Raw genomic sequence first — 13778 nt, forward strand, 5'->3', positions numbered from 1 at the left:
GAGGTGGTGGTGTGATGATGCTTTGCTGGTGACAATGTCTGTGATTAATTTTAAATTCAAGGCACACTTAACCAGCATGGCTACCAAAGCATTCTGCAGCGATACGCCATCCCATCTGGTTTGCGCTTAGCGTGACTATCATTTGTTTGTCAACAGGACAATGACCCAACACACCTCCAGGCTGTGTAAGGGCTATTTGACTAAGGAGAGTGATGGAGTGCTGCATCAGATGACCTKGCCTCCACAATCACCCGACCTCAACCCAATTGAGATGGTTTGGGATGAGTTGGACCGCAGAGTGAAGGAAAAGCAGCCAACAAGTGCTYAGCATGTGGGAACTTAGTCAAGACTGTTGGAAAAGCATTCCTCATTAAGCTGGTTGAGAGAATGCCAAGAGTGTGCAAAGCTGTCATCAAGTCAAAGGGCGGCTACTTTGAACAATCTGAAATATATTTGATTTGTTTAACACTTTTTTGTTGCTAGATGATTCCATGTGTTATTTCATAGTTTTAATGTCTTCACTATTATTCTACAATGTAGAAAATAGTAAAGATTTTAAAAAAAAACCTGGAATGAGTAGATGTGTCCAAACTTTTGACAGGTACTGTATGTATGTAGAACACATTGATTAAACACTGGAACGACTTAATGGTGAACTGGGTCAGGTGTGTAAATTAAGGATGCACTGATGTGGACATTGAGCCAATATTGATCATTTCTTGGCCATAATGACCAACACTGACAACAATATGTTTTTCTGTAATTCTCGGCTAATACGGAAATGAAGACTAATATATTGTGAAACCCTATTTGCACAATTACGGTTGGTATAGTTTGTTGCTATAGTTCCTTTTTTTGTGTAGGGAAGATATAGATTGTGTTCAATAGGGAAGTGCCTCCAACCTGTGTAGCTGTGCTGGGGGTGTAGGCTCCTCCTGGCCAGTCTTCTTCACGTCTTTTAGCTTCTTTTTCTGGGGCTCTCCGGACCGCCCAGCCTCCTGCTCCTCCCTGGACCTCTTCACTGCAGCACAGATAGGGAGGGGGACATCAATGATATTACATATCAAAATTAATGTTGCAAAATCCTGGTGCCTCATAAATAAACACTGCGTAAATTTGTCACCAAGACTGAGCATGCAAATACACTGAGATTTAACAATGCCATACATACCCATGTTTCCCGTTTTAAAAATCAGACCCGTCGTAAAAACTTGAGCRTTAACGAGATTATAACTCGTCCATAATTCAACTTTTATAGTGACAATGTCCTTATTTGCTGTATATTTTGGACCTACTGGAATTAGACCAAGTCAGTATCTAAAGGAAATAGCGAACTTCATCAAACGGTTAGGAGCACGTAAAACGTCAGCCATCCCCTCCGGCGCCATTCTACCAATGTCTTTGGGAGGCGTTTCTGAAAGACCAACAATTGCAAATTGTTGTGGACTTGTAAACAGATCATTTGAACGCAATAATGTTTTGCATTAACTTTTTATGGAACCTAAATATGCTGCACTGCCCGCGAATTCTGAAATAGTGTCTATACACTATCTGAGTATACCACAGTAGACCTACTTACAGTGACAGGCTACACACTTCAATGCAAAAGAAACTATCTGTTCACCTGTTTAATTTTACTGTGTGTTATAAACCACGCTGCCTGTCAGATGCATATAGAAATAATAATAGCCTATCTAATAGGYCCAATTAAATGATATGTGGATGGTAAATTGTTGTATGGCTACTTCGGAAATATAAACTCAACCGTCTCAACATAACCAGAAATGGTGAGGAATTTATTCTGCAATGGTTCTGATATACATTGGCAAGAAAAAGTATGTGAACCCTTTGGAATTACCTGGCTTTCTGCATAAGTTGGTCATAAAATTGACCCTCCTTTGGCAGCAATAACCTCAACCAAATGTTTTCTGTAGTTGCAGATCAGACCTGCACAACGGTCAGGAGGAATTTTGGACCATTCCTCTTTACACAACTGTTTCAGTTCAGCAATATTCTTGTGATGTCTGGTGTGAACTGCTGTCATGCCACAGCATCTCAATCGTGTTAAGGTCAGGACCCTGACTGGGCCACCCCAGAAGGCGTATTTTCTTCTGTTGATTTACTTCTATGTTTTGGGTTGTTGTCCTGTTGCATCACCCAACTTCTGTTGAGCTTCAATTGGCGGACAGATAAACATTTTGCATAAGAATATAAGGCTAAACTTGGGAATTCATTTTTCAGTCGATGATAGCAAGCTGTCCAAGACCTGAGGCAGCAAAGCAGCCCAAACCATGATGCTCCCTCCACCATACTTTACAGTTAGGATGAGGTTTTGATGTGTGCTATGTTTTTTTTCTCCGCACAGTGTTGTGTTCCTTCCAAACAACTCAACTGTAGTTCCATCTGTCCACAGAATATTTTGMCAGTAGCGCTGTGGAACATCCAGATGCTCTTTTGCGAACTTCAGACGTGCGGCAATGTTTTTTTTGGACAGCAGTAGCTTCCTCCGTGGTGTTCTCCCATGAACACCATTCCTGTTTAGTGTTTTACGTATGGTAGACTCGTCAACAGAGATGTTAGCATGTTCCAGAGATTTCTGCAAGTCTTTAGCTGACACTAGGATTCTTCTTAACCTCATTCAGCGCTGTGCTCTTGCAGCCATCTTTGCAGGACGGCCACTCCTAGGGAGAGTAGCAACCGTGCTGAACTTTCTCCATTTCTAGACAATTTGTCTTACCGTGGACTGAAACATCAAGGCTTTTAAAGATACTTTTGTAACCATTTCCAGCTTTATGCAAATCAACAATTCTTAATCTTGGGTCTTCTGATATCTCTTTTGTTAAAGGCATGGTTCACATCRGGCAATGCTTCATGTGAATAGCAAACTCACATTTTGTGAGTTTTTTATATTGCAGGGCAGATCTAACCAACATCTACAACCTCGTCTCATTGATTGGACTCTAGGTTAGCTGACTCCAATTAGCTTTTGGAGTAGTCATTAGCCTAGAGGTTCACAATTTTTTTCCAACCTACACTGAATTTTTAAATTATGTATTCAAAATAGGTAAGAAAAATACAACAATGTGTGTTATTAGTTTTAGCAGACTGTCTGTTGTGGAAGATTAGATCACATTGTTTGACCAATTTATGCAGAAATCCAGGTAAATCAGGTAATTCTTGCAACTGTATGTATTATACTTAGAAATGAAATATTGTCTACACAAGAAACTTGACATTACAATATTCATATGTATAGTTAAAGTCGGAAGTTTACATACACCTTAGCCAAATACATTTAAATTCAGTTTTTCAAAATTCCAGACATTTAATCCTAGTAAACATTTCCTGTTTTAGGTCAGTTAGGATCACCACTTTATTTTAAGAATGTGAAATGTCAGAATAATAGTAGATAGAATGATTTATTTCAGATTTTAGGTAGCCTTCAGGTAGGCTACCGTTTCAGGTAGCCTTCATCAAGCTTCCCACAATAAGTTGGGTGAATTTTGGCCCATTCCTCCCGACAGAGCTGGTGTAACTGAGTCAGGTTTGTTGGCCTCCTTGCTCGCACGCGCTTTTTCAGTTCTGCCCACATATTTTCTATGGGATTGAGGTCAGGGCTTTGTGATGGCCACTCCAATACCTTGACTTTGTTGTCCTTAAGCCATTTGCCACAACTTTGGAAGTATGCTTGGGGTCAATGTCCATTTGCGACCAAGCTTTAACTTACTGATGTCTTGAGATGTTGCTTCAATATATCCACATAATTTTCCTACCTCATGATGCAATCAATTTTTTGAAGTGCACCAGTCCCTCCTGCATCAAAGCACCCCCACAACATGATGCTGCCACCCCCGTGCTTCACGGTTGGGATGGTGTTCTTCGGCTTGCAAGCCTCMCCCTTTTTCCTCCAAACATAACGATRGTCATTATGGCCAAACAGTTCTATTTTTGTTTCATCAGACCAGAGGACATTTCTCCAAAAATTATGATATTTGCCCCCTGGCAAACCGTAGTCTGGCTTTTTTATGGCGGTTTTGGATCAGTGGCTTCTTCCTTGCTGAGCGGCCTTTCAGGTTATGCCGATATAGGACTCGTTTTACTGTGGATATAGATACTTTTGTACCCGTTTCCTCCAGCATCTTCACAAGGTTCTTTGCTGTTGTTCTGGGATTGATTTGCACTTTTCGCAACAAAGTACATTAATCTCTAGAAGACAGAACGCATCTCCTTCCTGAGCGGTATGATGGCTGCGTGGTCCTATGGTGTTTATACTTGCGTACTATTGTTTGTACAGATGAACGTGGTACCTTCAGGCGTTTGGAAATTGCTCTCAAGGATGAACCAGACTTGTGGAGGTCTACAATTGTTTTTCTGAGGTCTTAGCTGATTTCTTTTGATTTTCCCATGATGTCAAGCAAAGAGGCACTGAGTTTGAAGGTAGGCCTTGAAATACATCCACAGGTACACCTCCAATTAACAGAAATTATGTCAATTAGCCTATCAGAAGCTTGTAAAGCCATGACATCATTTTCTGTAATTTCCCAAGCTGTTTAAAGGCAGTCAACTTAGTGTATGTAAACGTCTGACCCACTGGAATTGTGATACAGTGAATAATAAGTTAATTAATCTGTCTGTAAACAATTGTTGGAAAAATKACTTGTGCACAAAGTAGATGTCCTAACTGACTTGCCAAAACTATAGTTTGTTAACAAGAAAATTGTGGAGTGGTTGAAAAAYRAGTTTTAATGACTCCAACCTAAGTGTATGTAAACTTCCGACTTCAACTGTAGGTCTAGCTTACAAATGCCAATGGAAAGGGTGAAACATTATTCAACCGTTAAACTGCGCTTCGGATTGGATCGCATAGAGCAAAATACTTGAAATAGCTCATATAATTTACTACTGTGATGTGGGTCCAATTAAATGAGATGGGACGAATGGTAGCCTATACTAACTTGTTGTAGGCCTATAGACTACTTTGCAAGTAGCCTATGAAACCACAATAGTGAGAAAAGGTGAGGAATTTATTCTGCAATGATCATGGAAATGTATTTTTCTAATTATTTTGGAATGCAGAGACATAAATAAAGTTTCACTCTTCTCACTAACGGCAAATGTTTACATCTTATTATATTTAGCTAGGCTACCTAAGAGTCATATATTCCCCATTTGCGCAAGGCTACTACTTTTGCCTTGCGACAYAATACTTCAACCACTAGAAACTGTGCGTACACATTATCTAAAGTTTGCTGGAGGATAAGCACATTCTCACRTCGAGTTGGGCTTTTATAAAATGTAAACTTTCTAAAAGTTCCCAGGTTTTTAAGAAATCTTGGTAAGAGGGTTCCCTCCCAGCTTATTCCCTGTTTCTGGGAATCATCCAACTGGGTTTTCTAAAGAACCTTAACTTTGGGATAGTTTCCATAATACATTACAGCTTACTAGTGTTCCACGGTACTCTGTAAATGCTGTACTTTTTCAAAAATAGATAATGGTTCTGTACTAGGATTTGTTACGTTCAGTTCATCTTTCAAATGTGTCTCACGTGATTGAGGGGATCAAGTCTAAATGAGCATAGCCCCTTTAAAAGCATGAAGAGCAAAGTGCCTGCTCCATTTACTCAATCATTGCTAGAGCTGTCTAGGCTGCATTGTTAGCTCCCCAGTCACGCTGCACAGAAGTTAACACACTTGAATAATGCACCACGGCATGTAGAAATGTTGAAACTGTTCATTACTGTAGGCAAAACAATGTCCATACAGCCTAGAACACTTATGATGCAAGACGATACCCCGCTAGGCTACAATTAAAACTGGAAGCTAACTTTCCTTGCTAGCTTACAGCTGAATTCACTTCCCTAGTACTTTTTGTGTGATAATATGCATACCCTAACACAAAATATGTTGACTTCAAAGCTGATTGCGACCACAAACGTTAACTCGTCTCTCTCGTCACCAAAAAATCTAATCACTTCTTAGTCTACCTCGACTCCCGTCCGGTTTCTACTAGATTCCATAAGCACAGTCAGATTCGACAGCCAAATTCTGCCTCGTAAATGAGTCATTACTTTCGTAAAAGAGACTGCACACACTTGTATAAAAGAGAATGCTTCTATGTTATTGATCAGTTCAACAAAATAATATGTTCTAATAGTTGCCAATATAAGAAGTCCTAAATGGAAGGGATAGTTAGTAATCTGTAGCTAAAACAAGCTCAACTCAATTACCATTATGTTGTTTGGAAGTTAGATTGGCAAAAACTATGACAAATTGATTGTATGATTGTATAATGGAGTCATTAACATACATACATACATTGCTGTCAAAAAAAAAAAATTAATACAATTTTTATGTCAAACAATTTTATGTCAAACAAGAACCACCAGGAAAAAAGGGGTGAGTCATTTTAGCACCACAGGGTTCTTGTCAAAACTCGAATCCATCAAAATCTATAATTGTGCTGTGCCATATTACTTGCTGCCTGCAATGAACGGGCCCATAATATAAATAGCTCTGAATTTCACCCCCCTTTCTCACCTTGTACAGGCGGCACGGTCACCGTCTCCCGTACGAAGGGCTTGTTGACGATCTGCTTGGACTTGGCGGCAAAGTTGAGTGCTGTGAAGGTTTCAAAGTAGTATGTGTACTCGGGTGCGATGTTGGTGATCATGACCGAGTGGGACGAGCCGCCCAGCGAGTCCTGCAGAAGCCTCGTCAGCTTGCTGTCACGGTAGGGCACACGCCCGCCGCCGCCCGCGTTGAGTGAGTCCACCACCTTGCTGAGGGTGAAGAGGGAGAGGTTGATGGCGCCGCTCTCCTTTAGGCGGATGCCCTTGTTGCCCGTACGCCGGTTGTCCTCCGAGCCGGCCAGGTCCACGAGGTAGAGCTTGCCTGTCTGCTGCCGGTGCGGGGGGTTGCGCTGTGTCCGCACCACCTGGGGAGAGGCAGAAGGAACTATTAACTTGTATTTATTCAGGGAAGCCCAATTGAGACCAGGTGTCTCATTTTCAATAGTGCCCTGAAGACATAAAAGAAAATATAAAACTACAATACGAAGTACACTAGCACATCAATCACAAACAAGTTATCAAAAGTAAAATCAAAACAATTGCACACCTCGTGAACTCATTTGTCAGAGTTTTAAACTGAGCAAATCCAAACATAATGCATTTTGTAAGCGATTCCAAAAATGTGGAGCGTTAAAAAACTTAAAAGCGGATTTACCTAGCTCAGTGGAGACCTGAGGAACCTCAAGAGTTACCAAACCCGTTCACAGGGTTGCTTATGTCATGTTTTTATACTTTAAGAACTAAATAAGGTAAGTGGGAAGCTTGTATAGTTTGGCAAACAAAAAAGGTAGTAATGAAGTGATCTACGGGTCTTTAATGAGAACAAGCCAACTATCTGGCAACAGCTCTGGAGGACATACCTACAGTCAGCATGCTAATGGCACACTCCCTCAAAACTTGAGACATCTGTGGCATTGTGGTGTGTGACAAAACTGCACATTTTAGAGTGGCCTATTATGGTCTCCAGCACAAGGTGCACCTGTGTAATGATCATGCTGTTTAATCAGTGTCTTGATATGCCACACCCATCAGGTGGATGGGCCATCTTGGCAAAGGAGAAATTCTCACTAACAGGGATGTAAGTGCACAACATTTGAAAGATATCCGCTTTTTGTGCACATGGAACATTTCTGGGATCTGTTATTTCAGTGCCTTTAACCTGAGAACACTTTACATGTTGAGTTTATTATTTTGTTCAGTGTAGTTACTCCACAACACTAACCTAATTGACAGAGTGAAAAGAAAGAAGCCTGTACAGAAACAAAAATATTCCAAAACATGCATCCTGTTTGCAATACGGCACTAAAGTAAAACTTCAAATAATGTGTCAAAGATATTAACTTTATGTACTGAATATGAAGAGTTATGAAGAGTTACCAACTTGACAGAGCTTGAAGAACGTTTAAAATAAAATGACTGTATAATCCAGGTGTGGAACGCTCTTAGAGGGTTATCTAGAAAGACTCACAGCTGTAGTCGCTACCAAATGTGATTCTAACACTCAGGGGTTTGAAAACTTATATAATCAAGTGTGTTCTTTTTCATACATTAAATATTTTTATATTTTACAAATGTTACATTTTTCTTCCACTTTGACATGAGTATTTTGTGTAGATCATCGACAAAAAAAAGCAAATTAAATCCCACTTTTACAAAATGTTGAAAAAGTCAAGGGGTGCGAATACTTTCTGAAGGCACTGTATATTTAGTCTTGTCCACATCAAGGACAAGTTTTAAACCAACTTTTTGTAAGGTAACAAAGTCAGATCACAGCTCGAATACAGCCTGGTCAACAGTTTGGGCAATAGCATAGATATGTGTCATCTGAATACAAATGAATATTATAAACAGATAGACCAAAATTATTCATATAAATAGTGAAGAGAACACGCCCCAATACCGATCCCAGCATTAYACCTTTTGTAATATACATGAAACTAGACTTTGGTTTACACCATAAGAAATCACGCAATGTGTCCTATCTGACAGATAGGCTTCAGTTTGAGAACTGATCTAGGCCTATTTCAGTCAGCTTTTGAATGAGAATCTAATGGTCAAGAGTGTCAAATACCTTGGAAATGTCTATAAATAAGGCAGCACAATGGTTTTAATGATCTAAGCAATTTAACACATCTAGAACAAGCGTAGCAGCTGAAATGGTGCCATGACCAGGTCTAAAACCAGACTGGTGCCCATTTAGAAAAGGATGAGAAAAAAATATATTAGCTGAGAGTTGGGCAGGGATTCTAAAACTTTGGAAAGCCAAGATAAATACGGTTCAATTTATCTAAGTCAGAAGGATCTCCTCCTTTGTGTAGGGGGAGGACATGTTCCGCTTTCCAGATCTTAGGAACAACACCAAAAACAACTGTTAAGTTAAAAATATAGGTTAACGATTCTGCAATAAGTGGGGCAGAGAGCTGCATGGCACTTAGTACTAGAGGTCGACCGATTAATCGGAATGGCCGGGGTATTTTTGGGCGCCAATTTATCAACAAAGATACAGATTTTTAACCTTGTCAGCTCGGGGGATCCAATCTTGCAACCTTACAGTTAACTAGTCCAATGCTCTAACACCTGATTACATTGCACTCCACGAGGAGCCTGCCTGTTACTCGAATGCAGTTAGCTAAGGTAAATTGCTAGCTAGCATTAAACTTATCTTATAAAAAACAATCAATCAATGACTGTCATTGCTCCAATGTGTACTTAACCATAAACATCAATGCCATTTGTAAAATCAATACACAAGTATAGATTTTTAAACCTGCATATTTAGCTAAAAGAAATCCAGGTTAGCAGGCAATATTAACCAGGTGAAATTGTGTCATTTCTCTTGCATTCATTGCACGCAGAGTCAGGGTATATGCAACAGTTTGGGCCGCATGGCTCTTTGCGAACTAATTTGCCAGAATTTTACGTAATTATGACAACATTGAAGGTTGTGCAATGTAACAGGAATATTTAGACTCATGCATGTTAGATAAAATACGGAACGGAATAAACGTTTTGTTTTCGAGGTGATAGTTTCCGGATTAGTCAAAGGTATATGGTTTAGAGAGAAATAGTCGACGCGTTATAATTCCTGTAATAACTTGCGGCTGAACTTGAAAGGGGTTCCTTCATTATTTTACCGTTCATGTCTTCCATAGAGAATGTCTTGATCTACTTCAAATAAGGTCTGTGTTTCGTGCAGGCTTAAACCACCTCGACGTTTTGATACCCGTGTAAATCCCACTAGGATAAGGTAACATGTCAACATATTTTCATAAATCCACTCCTACAAAAAAAATGATCTTCGCTTATATTTAGCCAATATTGATCAGAGTTACCTTGTCCTATGGATATCTACACAGTTATAAAATTGGCACGGTGGTGTAAGCCTACACGAAACACAGACCTTATTTTAAGTGAATCTAAAAATATCCTATGGAATAAATGAAGGAACAGCTTTTCAGATTTTGCTAGAAGGTGTCATGGGAATTATGACTCGCACTTTGGTCGTCAATTCTTACCATGCCCATTATTAAAATAGGATTTCCTGCATATAGAAATGACAGTTTTTGTTTTCAACATTCATCACAGGTAACTTAAACTCTATTTTTATTCAAACAGTTGAGAGTATTTGTCTCCTAAGCAGACTCTTCAGTATCATTGTCACTTCAGAGCTGTGTGTGTGTATTTATGTATTAAGTTAAAATAAAAATGTCCATTGTTTATTCAGTATTGTTGCAATTATCATAATTACAAAAATGTGTGTGTGTATGATACAAAACATTTTTATTTATTTTTTAATAAAATCGTCCGATTAATCGGTATCGGCGTTTTTGTCCTCCAATAATCGGTATCGGCATTGAAAAATCATAAATCGGTCGATCTCTACTTAGTACATCATATATATAAAATGGTTGAAATAAAAAAAAAATGTGAATGTGTATATGGGAGTTCATCATTCTTTATTTACAGTCACTTTCGAGGTGAATAAAGGATTCTCTCTAATGGAATTAGAAGAATGTCCAGAAACTATTCTTTCAAATAGATGTCTTTGTAATAAWGCATGGATGGTATTTAGGTAGCTTTGCATCTCTTATGCAGGCAATGGTCACTGGTCACTGAGCTCACTAGCAAAAATTCTATGGATGCATTGGTCCTCGATTCTTCAGTCAGAAAATCTATTTAAACATCACCATTAACAGATTCACAATTGTTTTTGTTGTTGCTTATATTGCCTTCTTTAAACCCTCCTAAAAATAAGCTACAGTTTTTGACAACAGTTGCGTCCTCTCCTTCAGTGTCGAATTAAGCATGCAACTGTGTTGACAGTCATTGATCTACAAGTAATTTCACATACCGAACAACCCCAGGGAATATCAGTAGCCTGCCTAGTCAAACCGCGCACTGTGCCCAACGCGAAGTAGGTGGCCTGTACCAGTCAAAGGTTTGGACTCATTCAAGGGTTTTTCTTTATTTTCACTATTTTCTACATTGTAGAATAATAGTGAAGACATCAAAATGATGAAATAACACAGATGGAATCATGTAATAACCAAAAAAGTGTTCAACAGATCAAAATATATTATATATTTGAGATTCTTCAAAGTAGCCACACTTTGCACAAATTTAAAAAAAATCTGTTTTTACTTTCTCATTATGAGGTATTGTGTGTAGATTTATGAGGGGGAAAAACAATGTAATGAATTTTAGAATAAGGCTGTAACGTAACGAAATGTGGAAAAAGTCAAGCTGTCTGAATACTTCCCGAATGCACTGTGTATCTCGATTTTTTGTGTTTCTTTYGGGGGGGGGGAAGACAATTAAAATAGGTGTTTTCTTCATTAAAATGAAGAAATAAACAATGCCACTTTCTGTATCAATTAAGCCTATATGTGCAAAATAAACAAACGAACACCATCACTTGCCAGGCTGTCATTGAACATAATATTTTTTAAATATGAAAACATGCCTCATGTATCCCTGAAAATGTTCAAAATAAAACAAATACTAAATTTCTGTCAAACAAAATAATATTTTACTTTGCTCCTATAGGTTTCTGGAGGAACTCAAGCCTGTCTACCGACTCTGGCTTGAGGCATGCCCTACAACATGCCACCATCTGAAGGGGCACTTGTAGCAGGAATGCATAGGTACTTCTTTACAAGATCGCTCAGTCTTGGGAAGTTGGCCTTCTGAAGCCTCCACCACTCAAGCGAGTCCGTGTCTGGGTCTGTGTCAATTAGCTTGACAGCTCAGTTTTGATGGTGTCATCCTCTGACTGGGAGGCAGACGTTACGGTCTTCTTGAAGACGCTTGCAAGTATTTTCTTGCTCTTCTTAGCCACAGGTTCAGCTTCTAGGCGCACATGCAGAGCTGTGCCAGGCTAAGGTGTGCTCTTCTCAGCTTCGCAGAGACTGGAGCTCCAAAACAGCTCTTTGTTTGATGCCTTCAACCTTGTCATCTGCTATGCATTTTTTCCTGGACCGGGGATCCGGTTCTGCTTCTACACCKGCATTGCTTGCTGTTTAGGGTTTTAGGCTGGGTTTCTGTACAGCACTTTGTGGCATCTGCTGATGCAAGAAGGGCTTTATAAATACATTTGATTGATTGAATGAAGCCATATCCAGGTGGTCTTCTTTGGCAGGGTCATCGTACTTGTCATTTAGATACTCCAGTGTTGCGCTCTTGATTTGCTTTGTGAGACCGTTCTCACCCTCCTCTGGCTGCAGGAGGTGTTGAACAGATGCAGCACAAGCTTCCAGACAACACATCAGTGAATTCTTGTAGTGGGCTTTTGGCTTTGTTCACYGACTCCAAAACGTTGATATAATGCCAGCTGGGCATCAGGTGCCTGCTTTTCTTCTCTGTGCCCATGACCCGTGCTATGGCCTTCTCCTGCTCCAGGACTCGTTCAACCATCTTCTGTCTTGAACCCCACCTGGTACCAAAACCATATCTCTGCTATTTTTGAAGCTGAAGGAGAAGCTGATGACAACCTTTTTGCATACCCCGATGGCACGGTCAATCCGAGGGGCTTTCACACCATTCTCTGTAAAAAAAWAAATAATAATATTTAGAATGGCAACATTTTTAGTAATGTAACAAACACAGCATTCCTACACATCGTGATGTAACAGGTTTTGATAAGCCTTATTTCTATTTAACAAAAAACATATTGGCAAAAACTTTTCACCCTGTATAATACTACTACATTGTTTAGGAATGCATAGGCCTATATGATTACATATTTAATCTTTTTGATTGAAAAGATTTCAAATCAATTACATTTAGTCCATATTGTTGTTATTCTTTAAACATGCCTGTGGTTAATTTGCTATTGGATTGGTAGAATTACAACCAGCTACAAAGGTAAATTATTATTATTATAATAAAATAAATGTTTACAGCTGGTCTGAAGATTCATTTATTGAATGCATTTTCATTATCCAATGTCACACTTACCGATAGCGAGGTGAAGCCTGTGTTCAAAGCACTGCAGACGGGTCCACTTGTTCAAGCGCAATGCTTTTATCATGTACACCGTATGTCTTCTCTCAGCGTCCATGCCAGTGTGTCTTTGAGACCCTGGGCTATTTTTTCACCCGTATGGTCATCGGGGAAGTATGATGTCTAGAGGCATACATTTAGCAATGTCCATTCTCCATCTATATACTGGACTGTCAAGCTTAGATATGGCTCCAACGTTCTGGTCGACCATAGATCGGCTGTGGTGGAAAAGTACGACACATTACACCACTGTGAAAGAGTCACAGAGAAGCTGGCTAAAGTACTTAAGTAATAATTATTTAAAGTACTATTAAGTAGTATGTGTACTTTACTATTTATATATTTTTGACAACTTTTACTTCACTACACCCCCTCCCCAAAAAGTACTTTTCACTCCATACATTTTCCCTGACAATCAAAAGCAGGACAGGAAAATGGTCCAATTCACACACTTATCAAGAAAACATTCTGGTCACCCCTACTTACTAAACACACGTGCTTCATTTGTAAATTACTTTTACTCAAGTATGATAAATTGGGTACTTTATCCCCACCACTGCTCGTTCGCAGGTAGCGATGAATAACCGTGGCAATGCTTCTTCCGCAAAATACTTGCTGCCTGGTAGCTGATATTTGGGGTCAATTGTGTTTAGCAGCTTTTTGAAGCCAGGCTTTTCCACCGTATAGATGGGGACCATATATTTTGCTA

General features: G+C 39.4%; 1 protein-coding gene across 2 annotated transcripts in view; it reads right to left on the reverse strand.

Annotated features, from left to right (window-relative positions):
* The window catches only part of kif22 (kinesin family member 22), a 42533-nt gene that overhangs the window by 23235 nt on the left and 5520 nt on the right, over positions 1–13778 (reverse strand). For both annotated transcript variants that reach the window (XM_070448379.1, XM_024007543.2), the window contains exons 6-7: positions 6537–6933; positions 904–1021 (exon numbers count right to left, since the gene is read on the reverse strand). In XM_070448379.1, coding sequence (XP_070304480.1) covers positions 904–1021; positions 6537–6933 — 515 coding nt within the window. The remainder of the gene's footprint in view (positions 1–903; positions 1022–6536; positions 6934–13778) is intronic.

This window comes from Salvelinus sp. IW2-2015, linkage group LG18, assembly GCF_002910315.2.
Source record: "Salvelinus sp. IW2-2015 linkage group LG18, ASM291031v2, whole genome shotgun sequence".
Lineage (NCBI taxonomy): Eukaryota > Metazoa > Chordata > Actinopteri > Salmoniformes > Salmonidae > Salvelinus > Salvelinus sp. IW2-2015.